The sequence below is a fragment of the Diceros bicornis genome, chromosome 5, assembly GCF_020826845.1.
Source record: "Diceros bicornis minor isolate mBicDic1 chromosome 5, mDicBic1.mat.cur, whole genome shotgun sequence".
NCBI lineage: Eukaryota > Metazoa > Chordata > Mammalia > Perissodactyla > Rhinocerotidae > Diceros > Diceros bicornis.
The window spans coordinates 46,261,396-46,276,575 of record NC_080744.1 but is presented as its reverse complement, the minus strand read 5'-3'; the positions used below and the strand labels follow the sequence as shown (position 1 = coordinate 46,276,575).

Here is a 15,180-nt window from a genome sequence, read left to right as displayed (position 1 = left end):
GTGTGCGTGCTCCGCTACTGACGGCCCGGGTTCGGATCCCGGATGTGCACCGACACGCTGCTTCTCCCGCCATGCTGAGGCCGTGTCTCACGTGCAGCAACTAGAAGGATGTGCAGCTATGACATACAACTATCTACTGGGGCTTGGGGGAAAAAAAGGAGGAGGATTGGCAATAGATGTTAGTTCAGAGCTGGTCTTCCTCAGCAAAAAGAGGAAGATTAGCATGGATGTTAGCTCAGGGCTGATCTTCCTCACACACACACAAAAAAAAAGAAGTTAGATTGTTTAAACATCTCCTTTTCACATGTAGAAACTGAGATGGTAAGGGATTAGCACAAATCAGAATCAGTCTATGATGTCCCTAGACAAGTGGTTCTTAATGTGTGGTCTGGGGAACCCTAAGAAAACTTAAGAGTTTTTCAGAGGATGAGCAAGGAGAAAAATATTTTCATAATATACTAATGTTATTTGTGTTTTTCATTCTTCTTCTCCTAAGTATACTGTGGAGTTTTACAAAAGCCATATGATGTGTGATATCACAACAGATTGAATGCAGAAGCAGATATGAGAATCCAGCTGTCTTCTATTAAGCCAGACATTAAAGAGACCTGTAATCATGTAAAACAATGCCACTCTCAAACTAAATTTTTTTGCTTTGGAAAATATAGTTATTTTTCATAGATATGTTATTTATGTTAATATGTAATATGTTTATTATTATAATTATTGTTATAGTAATATAATTAATTAGTATCATAAGACTTGACATAATAATATTTCTCAGTTTTAACTTCTAATATGGTAAATATTGGTAGATAGAACCCACATAAAAAAGCTCTTTGGAGTCCTCATGAAGTTTTAAGAGTGTGAAGGGGTTCTGGGACCAAAAAGTTTGAGAACTGATGTCCTAACCTGGACTATAAAAAACAGTCATAGAGAAGTCTTACTGGCAAATGTAGGATATCCATACTTTGCCTTTATAGCTCTGGTGATAGAAGGGAGAAAATACGGGGAAATTATTAAATTAGATTGCTGTAGAAGAGAAGCAAGATAAAGCCTTTCCTAGGACTAAATGTTTTTCTCTTACTTGAACAATTATATAGATTGCATATTTTTCTCTCTCTTTTTCCCCAATCTGGGCAATTAGATCCAGAGTACAAGAAAAACTGCATGAGTTCTGGCAACTAGGAGAGTTGATCAAGGGTCTGAGAAGAGCTGACAAGCCCTAGACAAGTCTCAGTGCAGAAGGTTTCCAGGGTGCATTAGATCTATTCAAGCCAGGGGGAAGCTAGCACAGATTGTGTTGACTAAGGGTAATTCCTTTGAAGAAGATTCCTATGGGGAAGGACCCATAATTTTAGAAAGTTGAAGTGAAAGCTGCCCTGAAAGTACTGGGAAGAAGTGTCACCAGGGGTAGATGGAATATTGATAGAATTATTTCAAGCCACAGAGACTGAATCTGTCAAAATCCTAACAAGAATATGCCAACAAATACAGAAAACAAAACAATTGCCTACAGACTGAAAACACTCAATATATTTCCTAATTCTTAAGAAAGGAGATGCCAAGGAGTGCAGGAAATATAAAACCACTGCTCTAATTTCCCACGCTAGTAAAGTGATGCTCAAGATGTTGCCACAAAGACTTTTACCTCATATGGAGCAAGAAATGCCTGATGTCTAAGCGGGATTTTGAAAAGGGAGAGGCACATGAAATCTAATTGCGATTATTCGTTGGCTGCTGGCATGCCCCAAAGAATTTCAGAAGAAGGTTAGTCTATGTTTTATAGACTACAGTAAAGCCTTTGACTGCGTGGAGCCTGAAAAGCTATGGGTTGCTCTGAAAGAAATGGGCACGCTCAACGCTTGATTGTCCTGATGCGTAACCTGTATTGTGGACAAGAAGCCACTGTCAGGACAGAATATGGAGAGACAATGGTTTCCTACAGGCAAAGGTGTCAGACAGGGGTGCATTTCATTCCCTTATCTGTTTAATCTGTGCACAGAACATATCATATGAGAAACTGGGCTAGACTCAGATGAAGGAGGAGTGAAAATTGGGGGAAGAAACATCAACAATCTAAACTATGCAATGACACCATCTCACTGGCAGAAAGCAGCAGTGACTTGAAAAGACTGATGAAAGTGAAAGAAGAAAGGGCCAAAGCAGGACTCATCTGAACATCAAGAAGACAAAAATCATGACAACAGAAGAACTACACAACTTTAATGTAGACAATGAAAACATTGAATTTGTTAAATATTTTGTTTACCTTGCTTCAGTCATCAATTGAAATGGAGACTGCAGCCAAAAAATCAAGAGAAGACTGAGACTTGGAAGGACAGCAGTGAAAGAATTAGGAAAACTCAAGTGTAAGGAAGTGTCATTAGAGACTAAGGCCAAGATCATCCACACCCTCGTATTCCCAATTATTATGTATGAGCGTGAAAGCTGGGAAGTGAAGAAGGGTGACAGGAAAAAAATTGATTCTTTTGAAATATGGTGTTGGAAGAGAGCCTTACAGATACCCTGGACTACTGAGTGGAAAGCATGTAATAATCTTTGACTTGATGAGGCAGTGTTCAGACCATGAAGTCAGTGACCCAGGTTGTTGTCTCAAATTGTAGGCAGTTCCTGGGAAGAACTACATTGCCATGTCATTCATTCATTCATTCATTTATTCATTCAACAAATAATTAAGTGCCTAAGATGTGTCAAGTTGTAAAACCAAGCCTACAAAGGTAGGCCAAGTATTCTGTGGTTTGAAGAAAGATTTGTCTGACAGTAATATTCAGTACAGCCAGGGGAAGGCTCGGGATTGGAGATGAGGGGACCCTAGTCAGGGCTGTCATTCCCAAACCTAGGTGGAGGGCAGGTTAAAAACACAGCCCGACTAATACAGACTTCCAGTGGAGGAACGTAGAAACATTCATTTTAAGAGCCCTCGGTGAGGTATGCTTGTAGCCAGTATTGTGACCCAAGAATGAACCACCAAGAATGAAGGGGCTTTTCCCAGGAGTAAAGGGAGTAAAGAAATATGTCGGCAAGGGCTGAGAACTGATGCATAAACCATAGTTTTGAATGGCTAGAATTCCATATGGAGATCATTTAGCGTAACACTGATAGTAGATTCCTACAGTAGATCTTGAATTTCACACCAGGAGACAGGCAAACAAAGCAGTCAATTCTATTCAATATGGAAGGCTTAATTTAAATGTATCAACCCTTCAGAAATAGTAGGCAAGGAAAATAGGAAGGTCGTATGCATCGGAAAAAGAAGATCAGCTCAGGGCTGATCTTCCTCACGTACACACACACAAAAAAAGGTAGAATAAAAACACTTGTTTCTGAGTTTGGGAAATCAAAGGATTCCAGGAGATGGAATATTTCTAATAAAACAGAAGTAAAGCCAAGCGACTTAGGTAGTGAACTTCTACCCAAAGGCACTGGGTATTTTACTACTGGTTAAAACATGATGCCCATTTCCAAATTGCCTGGCTGGAGCCCTGGGAGTCTAATTTTGATGGATTTCATTGATTTTAATCTACTTTCCAAATGTTTTTCTTTTTAGTTCGAAACCCGGAAGGACAGATAAAGCTTTATTGCAAAGGAGCAGATACTATTCTGTTTGAAAAACTTCATCCATCCAACGAGAACCTTCTGACTTTGACATCAGACCATCTCAGTGTAAGTGCCTCTGTCTTCAGGTCAGCACAATGGCCCTTTTGCCACTTCCTATGGTTGGGTCTTATTTTTAGAATATCAGCTAACTGATCTGACTTCTGAAATAGAAAGCATGTGGAGAGCGGTTCCACAGGAAACTGTGCCAGTGACTGTCTGGAAACTGGCACACGGGCACCCCCTCCACCCTGCCCCGTCCTGCTGGGAGTCTGGTCAGTCTCACCATAGGTGGATTAACATGCAGCAGCTGAGAAAGGGCCACTGAGTGTGGGCTCCTGAGCTCCGGCCAGAGGAAGGCTTAGGACACCAAGGGAAACCTGCTCTAACTCCCCTGCAGTTTGGGGCTGCTTCCCTTGGTTCCGGGAAGAGGAGCCGGAGAGTTTCTTTCCCTTAGGTTCTGATGTATCTGGCACCACCAGAATCTCTTACGATTACCCCCAGGGAAGAGGGTTGTGTTTAGATGCTGAGGGGAAAATCATCTCTGTAGCCAACTTTCTCCTCCAAGGGTCTTTTTACTCAGGTCATAAATCATGATGAGTCATTGACATTCCCTAGGTTACAGCTACCAAATGCATACATTCTGCACGATTTCTTTCCAAAATCTTTCTGAAGGGCGAGGGGGTGATCTTTGGCACGCTTTTTTTGCCCAAGAATAAGAGTCTGTGAATTCATATGAACATTACCTGGTTTAAACATGAGATTCAAGTGTCTCTCTAATACTTGTTTGAGGTTCTATTCAACCCAATCTGAACTTTGAGGGCAACTGGTCAAAACTCTCATTTCCTCATTGGTTTCTCTCCTTTAAACAATTATTGAGGATTCATATTCTTTGTCAAGCCTTATATTTAATATAAAACATTCCCTGTAAAAAACAAACAAACAAATAAAATAAAAAAACTCTGCCTGACTTTAAGTTTGAAGAATTTTGGTTTAGTAATATTGGTTACAAACAGAGCTATTGTTTTTGTCTTTCCAATAGAGCATTCTTGATTTTCTTTTAATCTCTTCCAGAAGGCCGACATGGTCTTTTAAAAAAATTTTTTTTTATGAAAGCAACATTGGAATCTAAGTATCTGATGTTTGCCATTGCTCAAACACCAAGGGCCTGGATTTTCGTACGTTCTCCTTTCATACTAAAGTATAGGAAGCCTAATTTGATCTTTTTACATTTCTAAGCAAAATAAATTTTTTTCAAGTAATATCCATTTGACTTGCTCTTTGCTTCATTCGCTTTATTCATTTTGGCTTCTAAATTCTGAGGTTTCACATTTATATTTAATTATTGATGTTAAATTGTTTAATGATAGGAAATGACCTTGCTCAAATGCTCAGTTAAGATTAAACTTGTGTTTCATGCACTAATTAAATAACTTAAATCATCTGTCCTCTTTTGTAATGTCATCTTAGAGTTGATTCACTGTTGTGCCTAAGGGAGGAGAGCATTGGTAATGCCCAGTGGGCTTGCAAGTTAAAGGCGAAGAAGTGTTTGTGCCAATTAAGAGGACAAAAGAGCGTACGGAGGCAGTAACGAGATTTTCAGATCAGTAGGATACCCAGTGGTGGTCTGGGAAGGCTTGTAAAATGTGATTGCAATATCCAAAATGCTACCAACTGCTTATGAGATAAATTTGGTAATTTTTCTCATGGTCCCTCTGGGCTAAACCGCATCATTGCAGTGCACACCGACTTTTCTTTCCATTTACCTACTTAGGTTGTGTCATGGTTTAATTTGTGCCTGATCACAAACCTGTGTCTGTTTCATAAGCCAGAACACAACAGAGAAGACATACTCGTTGGCAATGCCCAAAGGGGCAGAAATGGCTATAAAATGCTTGTAGAGTAGAGGCCCATAAAATGATCAATGGAGGCCTAGGCGAAGTGGGAGGTTTTCAGCTTTTCCCCAAAGCAATCTACACATGTTTCTAGCTATTGTGGCTGTGTGAGACACTTAGCAACTACCAGTCTGCCATTTTTATTCTTTATTTTTTTTCCTAGTAGAAGGATAAAGCAGGATAGGTATCATTTAAGATTGTCAGTTTCCATACTAAAGGAAAAGTATGATTCTCCAATTAATTTGACCTATTGTTAAATACTGACTCCATAGAAAACAGTTTATAAAAAGTTGTGAGCAGAGGATAGGGTGGGAACCAATATATGTTGCTTCAAATGGATATCTCAAGTCATGGGCACCATTGATCGCCTCTCAACTAGGACACTTCATTTGAAAAGCAGGCATTTCAGCTGTCTTTAGGAATAAGGCTAGCTCCTCTGAATGTTTTAACCCCATAGAAATAAAATACAAGATACAAATATTATCTCCCATTTCCAAGGAGGTCAAAAAGTTGGAGGTCAGGATGGCCACGCAGTAATCCTGGGACAAAATGAATTTGAGTGAAAAACTTCTTACCCATTATTGTTGTTGTTGTTATTGCTGTGATTATTGTTTTGTGGTGGTTCCTAAGCCTATGTCTGCTCTGGCAGGAATTTGCAGGGGAAGGCCTTCGAACCTTGGCCATTGCATACAGAGATCTGGATGACAAGTACTTTAAAGAATGGCATAAGATGCTCGAAGATGCAAATGCTACCACAGATGAGAGAGATGAACGGGTAGCTGGGCTGTATGAAGAAATTGAAAGGGATTTGATGGTATGAGTTTAGAAGCCTGATGGTTTGTGTTTAGACAAGGAATAGTATGTGTTTAGAGATCTGGCATAGGAATAATCCATTGGCTAAATCATCTTGCATACAGCAGATGTTACTCTTTCAAACATTGAATCATGCTTTATATGTTGGCTTTGAATTTGCCATGTATGGCCCTAGAGAGCCTAGAAGATTATTTCTATTAGTGATGGCTTAGGCAATTGGAAGTCCCCCAAGAGTAAAAGAGAGTAGATTCCCTATTCTTTGTCAACCTCTGGTATGTCCTTGATGTTATGTTTTTTTTTTTTCTCCCTGCTTTGTGATCCACTTTTTTAGAGCAGGGAAACTTGCCATGAAGAGTGGGCTTTTGGCTCTAAACTGTCTTAGGCTCATAAGATTCTGATGGTGTCTGTGCTGTCCAAAGTGTGATCTATTCTAGAAACCACTCTTCCCTGAGGGCCCAGTGGCCAGGATGCTCAGCTATTGTGAGGTACTAGGGAGCACACCTTTTCATCTCTGGATGAAATGTTGCATAAGAACCTTCACTTTTTAGTTTATGGCATCTGCTGGTTTGTTAACTCAGGAGAATGGCTCTACTTTTTCGTGATCCTGACTATGAGGTGAGGGCTCTCCTTTGGACTATTCTGTGTTGACATAAGTGGGGAAGCAGCTGGGGAGTTCTTAAGTCCTTAGAAGCCCAAATGGCTTCTGGTTGTTTATGCTAATATGTTATCTGAGCATCTCAGACCCCTCATGTAAGTTCTAACTTCCAGGATCTCTGCCATTAATTGGTATGCCCATCAGTTGGCTTGATTTGGGAACTTTCTCCTGGCACCCTTCCCAACCCACCTCTGTACATAATAGGATGCTTGCTGTATCAATGCATCATAATTTCTGTCTTTAATTCACATTCCTTGACCTCTAAACTCTGTGATTGAAAGCCATAGATATTATGGATGCTGTTCCCATGCATTAACATAAGATATTCTCTGTTTTTCATTGAAGCTACTAGGTGCCACTGCTGTAGAAGATAAGTTACAAGAGGGTGTTATTGAAACAGTTACAAATTTATCACTAGCCAATATTAAGATCTGGGTCTTAACAGGAGACAAACAAGGTAATTTGAAAATGGATGATGATGATGTTTTGAAAGGGGGGGCGATAACTTCTATGGTAAAATTTTAATTAACTAGAAAGCTTAGTTAATGAGACATTTGCCAAGTCCTTCACATAAGAAAGAGTTGAAATACAAAAGGAATATTACAAGAATTTAGTATTTAAAAACAAACGAATTATCTTCTATAGTATACCCTGGGGTCAGTTGAGTTTCAGCCCAATTGCTTCTTAAATATAACAGTTACACCTGTAGGCAACAATAGTATTAAACATGTGTAACTATTGGGTGAGATGAGCACTGCCTCCAGTCAGGACAAAGTGGCACAGCACTGAAGCGGGACATTGGAGACCTCAGGGTTACTCCTTTAGTTTCTTGATGGTAGGGATGTTTAGGGATATTAGGGGAGGGGTCAGCGTAGTGGACAGGCTTTGGGAAGGCTTAGGGAAGCAGCTGGTTATCAAGTGGAATGGAAATATTTTGGTATTTTATTAACCACCGCAGCTGTATCAGTGCAACCTGGTTGAATTCCCGGATTGCCCAAGCTGTGGAACAATGAGGACTGACCCACTTTCAAGTGTGACAAAATGCCAAGTCATTAGAGCAAGAGTCATTATGTTCAGAATACTGTGTTTCCTAAGAAAGAAAAGAGCATCAATACGTTTTGGATTTGTTACTAGCAGTAATGTTTAAAGCAAAAGTGATTTTATGCTTGACCATCAGTAAACCAGAAATATTTAGTTAACTGTCACACACATGTTTTCAAGATTCTATCTACCTGTTAGATATTTTTTAGAACATTGGAGGATTTGCAGATATGATAAATCAGTTCTCTATATGTTGACCCAAATCACTGATGACTAAAAATAAACAATAGAGAGTTGAGCCCTGTGGTGTGTTATTAGAGACTTCCACAAGTTTGATGTTGATCAGTGGGTATGGCTATTCAATTAGCTATGGATATCCACAAGCTTATTATTATTTAGCTTTAACTTCTGTGGTTTATACAAAGGCTGTGCTGAGATTTTGTGTCTTCCTTGACTTAGGACAAATCTAAAGACTCCATAGAATTAGCTAGAGTCTAACAACTCAATAGAATTAGCATCAAATGACTTTATTGAAGATGGAAGTGTTACTTAACTATCCTAGTCTCCATTTCTATAAAATTAGAGGGAGGAATGCCCAACATCGTGGAATTCTCCAGTTATCTAGTAGCAGCAGTCTTGGGTGTTTTTTGAGGTGATAGTGAAATTCCAAATTTCTATTCACTTAATGGGAAAATGGCAATGTTGCATGTAGAAGCACTATAAAAATTTAATAAGAGCATTTTTGCCATTCAGCTGAATGTTTTGTGAGTGTTTTTCAATTTTCATACCTGATATTGATATCTACAATATCAGAATTGGATAATAGCTAAGTTTAGTAATTTAGCTCTCCAAAGGCAGCATTTGAGATTTCTGGTAAAAAGCTTTTTATTCACACATTTCACTATATCACAAGTAGTATATCATGAGTACTAATTTTGGGAATCAAAAATTTTTTCAAAAACTAGATGAGAAGGCTGAGGATTCATAGATGTTGCTAATTCTCCATGGATTTAGCAATTGGTGAATGTGATCACGGAACCCAGCTCTTTGACTTTCCCTCTGGGTCTCTTATATTTTATCACTGATCATGCTTTCTCTGATATTAAGGGGGCCTGTAGGATATAAGGAAATAATACAGCAATGGCCTCATAACTTTTATAGAAAAGATTCTTACGTTATTAAGTAATGTTCTAACTGAGGTGGGCTTTATTTTGTTTCAGAAACTGCCATCAACATTGGCTATGCCTGCAACATGCTGACTGATGATATGAGTGATGTGTTCATCATAGCAGGGAACACGGTAGCGGAAGTCAGGGAAGAAGTCAGGTAAGTGTTAACAAGAGGAGGGAAGGAAGAGAGGAAAGGAGGGAGAGAGGGGAAAAGGAAGATCAGATAGTTGAGAAAGTTGAAAGGCACTCTGTAGTTTCCTATGATCTTAATTTAGTATAGAGCTCTTTCCGCATGTTTCCTAAACTCCTATTCATTTTGGTGAAAAACTAAGATAAGTTTGATATCAGTGGTGAATCATTGTCTTCAGGCCTCCAACTTTTCCCGAGTATTTTTAGAAAAGGATTTCAAATCATTTACACTGAGTTATAACCAGCCCTGGTGATCTAGTGGTTAAGATTTGGGGCTCTCACCACCCAGGCCCCGGGTTCATTTCAGGTCAGGGAACCACACCACCCGTCGGTTGATTGTCATACTGTGGTGGTTGTGTGTTGCTGTGATGCTGAAAGCTCTGCCACCAGTATTTCAAATACTGGCAGGGTCACCCATGGTGGACAGGTTTCAGCAGAGCTTCCAGACTAAGACAGACTAGGAAGAAGGACGTGGCCACCCACTTCCAAAAAATTGGCCGTGAAAACTCTATGAAATAGCACCGGAGCGTCATTTTCTGATACAGGGCCGGAAGGTGAGAGGATGGTGCAAAAGACCGGGCAGGGTTCTGCTGTACACAGGGTCACTAGGAGTCAGAATCGACTTGATAGCACTAACAACAAATGTTGAGTTGTCCTTTAAAATTATACATTAATTTACCTTAATGTAAATTAAGTACCTTAATTCCTAGGTGGTGATGAGTGATCAGTGTTACTGAGGGTACTTGTTAAAAATACCAATTCGCTAGCTTCATTCTGATCTAAAAATTAAGAATCTTAAGAATTAAGATAGGGCATGAGAATTTGCATTTTAATAAGCACCTAGATGAAGTTTATGATAGATAAATTTGGAAAACACAGCTGTACGGGATGGTATGTAAAGTTGGAATAGAGTCTTGCAGCATTAAAGTAGATATTTTGATATTGTTGCTACTGAACCCAGATATACAATACTTATGAGAAAAAGAATACTGTGAAATTTGTGTAACTGCTACATAGTACCAGAAAATATATGAGTGCTGAAATTGGAGGTAAGAGTGGACAAATATTAAATTTTGAGAAATAATATTTTTAATATCTGCCAATTTATTTTATCCCTTTTTTTTTTTGCTACATTTGAAGAACATTTTAAAAGGCTGCATAATTATTTTCTCAGAACTTTAAAAAGTGCTGGCTTATAACAATTTTTGCTTGCTGATGCTTGTAGTAGCTTCTCTAAGCTCAACCCATTTTGGGTCTGTCCAAGAAGATTGTTGACTTAGAGGCAAATTGCTTGCAGCTTGCTATGTTCTAGACAGGGGCTAACCTTCCTCAACACAACAATGAAGCGCTGTGGGCTTCCTTCATGTGTCTCCATCATTAAACTTTTGCCCCTGCACCCTGAAAAGAAAGGAAGTCTTAACTGTCAGTGCCACCAATTGATACTTGTAGATCAAATCTCCCAGCTTCTACAGTGCCTGACCCACTGTAGAAAACTGCTATATCGTGCTGGTTAGAAGCTATGACTGGAGACAGCGTATGTCTCTGCCAAATAAAAATTGGGAAATCTAATTATTACTGATATAATTTTATTGTTATTATTTATATAACTTTAATGATCAATTTCATAGAGTCTATTGGGAAAATATTAATAATTTGTTTAATAATTAATAATTTTTTTATTTTAAGAAAATCTTTTTCTTTAAATGACCTTTTGTTTTTTGGGGAATTTAACTCTTGCTGAAGGAAGATAGACGTGAGCAGATCTAGATTCTAATTAGCCTACTGCTGATTGCTTTGAGACAGTGCCTGGGACACCATTGTGAGCCACACACATGTATTATCTTATTTCGTTCTCAAAGCAACCCAAAGGTGGGCATTACTATTATTATTATCCTTGTTATATAGATTAGGAAGTCAAGGCACAGATAGGGTAAATAACATGGTCGAAGTTTCACAACTAGTCAGTGCTTCAAATGGGATTTGAATCAAGGCAGCGTGTGCACCAAATCACTTGCCATGTGTCTCCCTAAACCCACCTTGGATGTATCCTTACTCTCTTTAAATAATTAAAATAAAAAATGTAGTTGCTCAGACATCTTACTGCTTCACTTGAGGTCAGATACCAGATTAGCAACTAGAGCAGAATAAATTTCAGGGAGAGACAGCAGATTTACGAGGAAGAGTATGGACTCCAGGTTAACTGGAGCCGAGTTGGAACCTCAGCTTTGTGCTCACTGTCTTGCTGAGTGACTTTTGATATGCTATGCAACTTCTCTTTACTTGGTTTTCTCGTTTGTAAAATGGGAAAATATATAAATATCTATCCTATAGATTATTTTATTTGAGGGATTAAAGCTTATGGCCGTTCAAGGAGCATCTTTCTTGCCTTCCTCTTCTTTCTCCACTTCCTCCCTCATCCTTCCCTCTGTCCTTTAGCCATTGTTCCCAATCTTTCCACCAACAAGGACTACTTTTATCAATATTTTCCCAATAGACGTTATGGAGTCTACCATTAAAATTATATAAATAATAATGATAAAATCACGTCAGTAACAATTAATTAGATTTCCCATTGTTTATTTTTTTGTGAGGAAGATGAGCCCTGAGCTAATATCCATGCCAATCCTCCTCTTTTTGCTGAGGAAGACCGGCCCTGAGCTAACATCTATTGCCAATCCTCCTCCTTTTTTTTTCCCTCCCTTTTTCTCCCCAAAGCCCCAGTAGATAGTTGTATGTCATAGTTGCACATGCTTCTAGTTGCTGTATGTGGGACGCTGCCTCAGCATGGCCTGACAAGCGGTGCGTCGGTGCGCGCCCAGGATCCAAACCCCGGGCTGCCAGTAGCAGAGCACACGCACTTAACTGCTAAGCCACGGGGCTGGCCCCTAGATTTCCCAATTTTTATTCAGCAAAGGCATATCCAATCTTAAGTCATAGCTTCTAACCAGCATGATATAGCAGTTTTCTACACTGGGTTGATGTAATGGTATCCAAAAATAACACAAAATTTAAAAAAAATCAGGGAGTCTATGCATTCTTATCAGAGAGAAAGCTACATTTTGCATTAAGCTTAAGATATTGAAAACAACATACTGACCCCTATTACAACTTTTATGGATCCTCTTTCTCTATGGGTTGCATTGGATAACGATATTGCAGATTGATGGAACAGCACACACAAAAGCGTAGAAACATGAAAGAAATTGTGTTATATTCCAGGAGCAATATTCCAAGTTGTACCTAGAGGGTATCGTAGAGCTAAGGGTGGGGGTGATTTTTCAGAGATGGATTGGTGATATATTGATTGACAAGCAAAAGTGATTATACTTTATCCTGAAGGTATTGGGTGGATGTGGGTGGCTTCTAAGCAGAAGAGTGACAAACCCAATTTTGCATCTGAGAAATAACACTCTAGTGACAGGATAGATGGAGTATGTTTGATGGGAAAATGAATGGTATGGGGAGATGCATCAGGAGGCTGTCGGAATACTCAAGTTTAAAGATCATGAGGGTTGAACTAAGGCAGCGAGGTTGTAACAATGGAGAAGGAAAGAGTGGAGTGAAATTGACAGCTTTTTTGGAGGTAGAATGGACAGGACTTGGAATTTGATTCACTGTGAAGAGAAATAGAAGGAGGCTCTGTCATTTCCAGCTTGTCTGACTTCACAGCCCAAAATACACTTCCATGTGCAAGAACAGAAACTTCTTATATTTTCAAAAACTGAACTCGATCCCGTTTCTGCCTGATGATAGAACAATGAAACTAGGCACTTTTGGGTAAATTTAGTTCAAATCTTAGGATGCACAAATGCCTTGCCTGTCACTAATCCTCAGCATCTACCCTGCTGGCATCTGACACGTCCCACTTCTGTGTCCCTGTTTGGTCTCTGGTCTCTTTAGGTTGCTGGCTGTCTCTCAGCTGATTTCCACACCCTTCTGAGGAAATGTGGAAATTTGGCCGCTCTTCCTCACTTCTCTGTGTCTGAGAAGACTTGCGCTCTCACATGACTACCTCTGTTCCTGAAATTCCTTTATCTACTAACCTCCATGTCACCGTACTTCAGTGGCAACTATTCCATACTCAGCTTCCCAAAAACTTATCCGAGGATTCCATTACCCACATGATTCCTCCGTTCGCTACCAGTCCAGGGTGGGGTGCAGCGCCCAGGCTTCTTTTAGTGACTCACCAGCATCTAAGCTCCTCTTCAAAGTCTCTCTCCTCCTAGGGTGGATGGGAGATGGAGAAAAGAGGTCATTTCTTTCTAGTCTGTTGCTTATAGCAATATTTTATGCTCCAATTCCTTTAGGGTTAGTCTTTTGAGACTTGAAGAAATTTTTTTCTTCCCTCTCAAAAAGCCCAATTAGTAAAATTTCAGATCTCTTGAATTCAGATTCATGATGCTGCTATGAATTTTAAGAGTCTATTTTGGTACTCAAAAAGCAAGATCTTGACTCTTTTTGTCCCCTCTATCTTGGCTCTGTCAGATCCCCCTAAGGCAAAATATGTTTCTGAGTAAACAGAGAGAATTCCCTGTGGTAGCGGCAGTGATTGCAGAAGGGGAAGGAAAGAAAAATTAATATCTCAAGATTTTATCCAGCTACATTTGGTTGACTAAGTAGATGACATAACCGTCATTATGTGGAAGGAATGTGGAGAAACACAAATTTTTATATACTGTTGTTGAGAGTGTAAGTTGGTAGAAACTTTCTAGAAGGCAAGCTAGCAATATATTTCAAAATTACATGTATGCACACTTTTGACCCAATGATTCTGATTTCTAGGAATCGTTTAACAAAAACAAGTGGACAGATGTAGGAATATGTATATACAGAAATATTCATTGTTGCATCAACTATGATAATAAAAAATTAGAAATTGCTCAAATACCCAGCCATAAGGGATTTTGTTAATTACTATGTTATATACATACAATGCAATACTATGCAGTCCTTAAAAGTGATTATGTGTTTATTGACATTGTAAGATGTTCATGATATATTTAACTGAAAAATGAGATTACAAAACATCATGCATAATATGATCCCCTTTTTTCAAAATAATTATATATGTGCATGTATGTATTCATGGATACATATGTATAAAACACCACACACCTGTATCCATATCTATCCACCTACCTACCCATCAAGCTCTGGAGAACATATACAGTGGTTCTCTCTGGGTGATAGAATTATGGATCTTGTTTGCTTTCTCCTTTATGGTTCTTCGTATTATCTGAAGTTGTAAAGTGTTCATGCGATGCTTTTACAATTAGAAAAAAAGCCAAAAAATTATCTTTGTTTTTTTTTAACAAGAAGAAAAAATATTCAGGGGGAAAAAGTGAAGAATTTCCATCCATACTAATTATTTCAGGACCCTTGAGGTTACTTTGCTTAACTGACTGGCAAAGGATGTTTATGTCAACTCAGACTTGGAGGTAACCTCATTCTTAGAGTCTAAGACGGGTGGGCAATGCATGGTAGAAAATTCTGTATCAGAGGAATCAATACATTTATAGTGTGCATTTGATTAATGTTAGGATTGGGGGGAAAAAGATCATCCAAGAAAAGTTATTGCCAAAGGTGCTCTCTATGCTCCTAACCTCAGACATTTATATCTAAGCTCATAGCTTTAGGGATGAAAAATTGAAATCATAAATTTACACCATTCAGTTTTCTTGTGTTATGCTTTTGAGTTCAATGGGAGTTCATGCAAAAACGACAAAAAAAAGAGTACCAGGAGGACAGGATCTAAGTGATAGTAGCTATTGGAAGGAAAAGACCTGAATGCTTATATTCA

The 15,180-nt window shown here is 38.9% G+C and overlaps 1 protein-coding gene across 1 annotated transcript in view; it reads left to right on the top strand.

Annotated features, from left to right (window-relative positions):
* ATP8B4 (ATPase phospholipid transporting 8B4 (putative)) overlaps positions 1-15,180 on the top strand; it is a 162,180-nt gene that overhangs the window by 97,073 nt on the left and 49,927 nt on the right. Inside the window, exons 11-14 of the mRNA XM_058540543.1 lie at positions 3,572-3,687; positions 6,163-6,327; positions 7,327-7,438; positions 9,243-9,348. Of these exons, the coding sequence (XP_058396526.1) occupies positions 3,572-3,687; positions 6,163-6,327; positions 7,327-7,438; positions 9,243-9,348 (499 nt within the window). The remainder of the gene's footprint in view (positions 1-3,571; positions 3,688-6,162; positions 6,328-7,326; positions 7,439-9,242; positions 9,349-15,180) is intronic.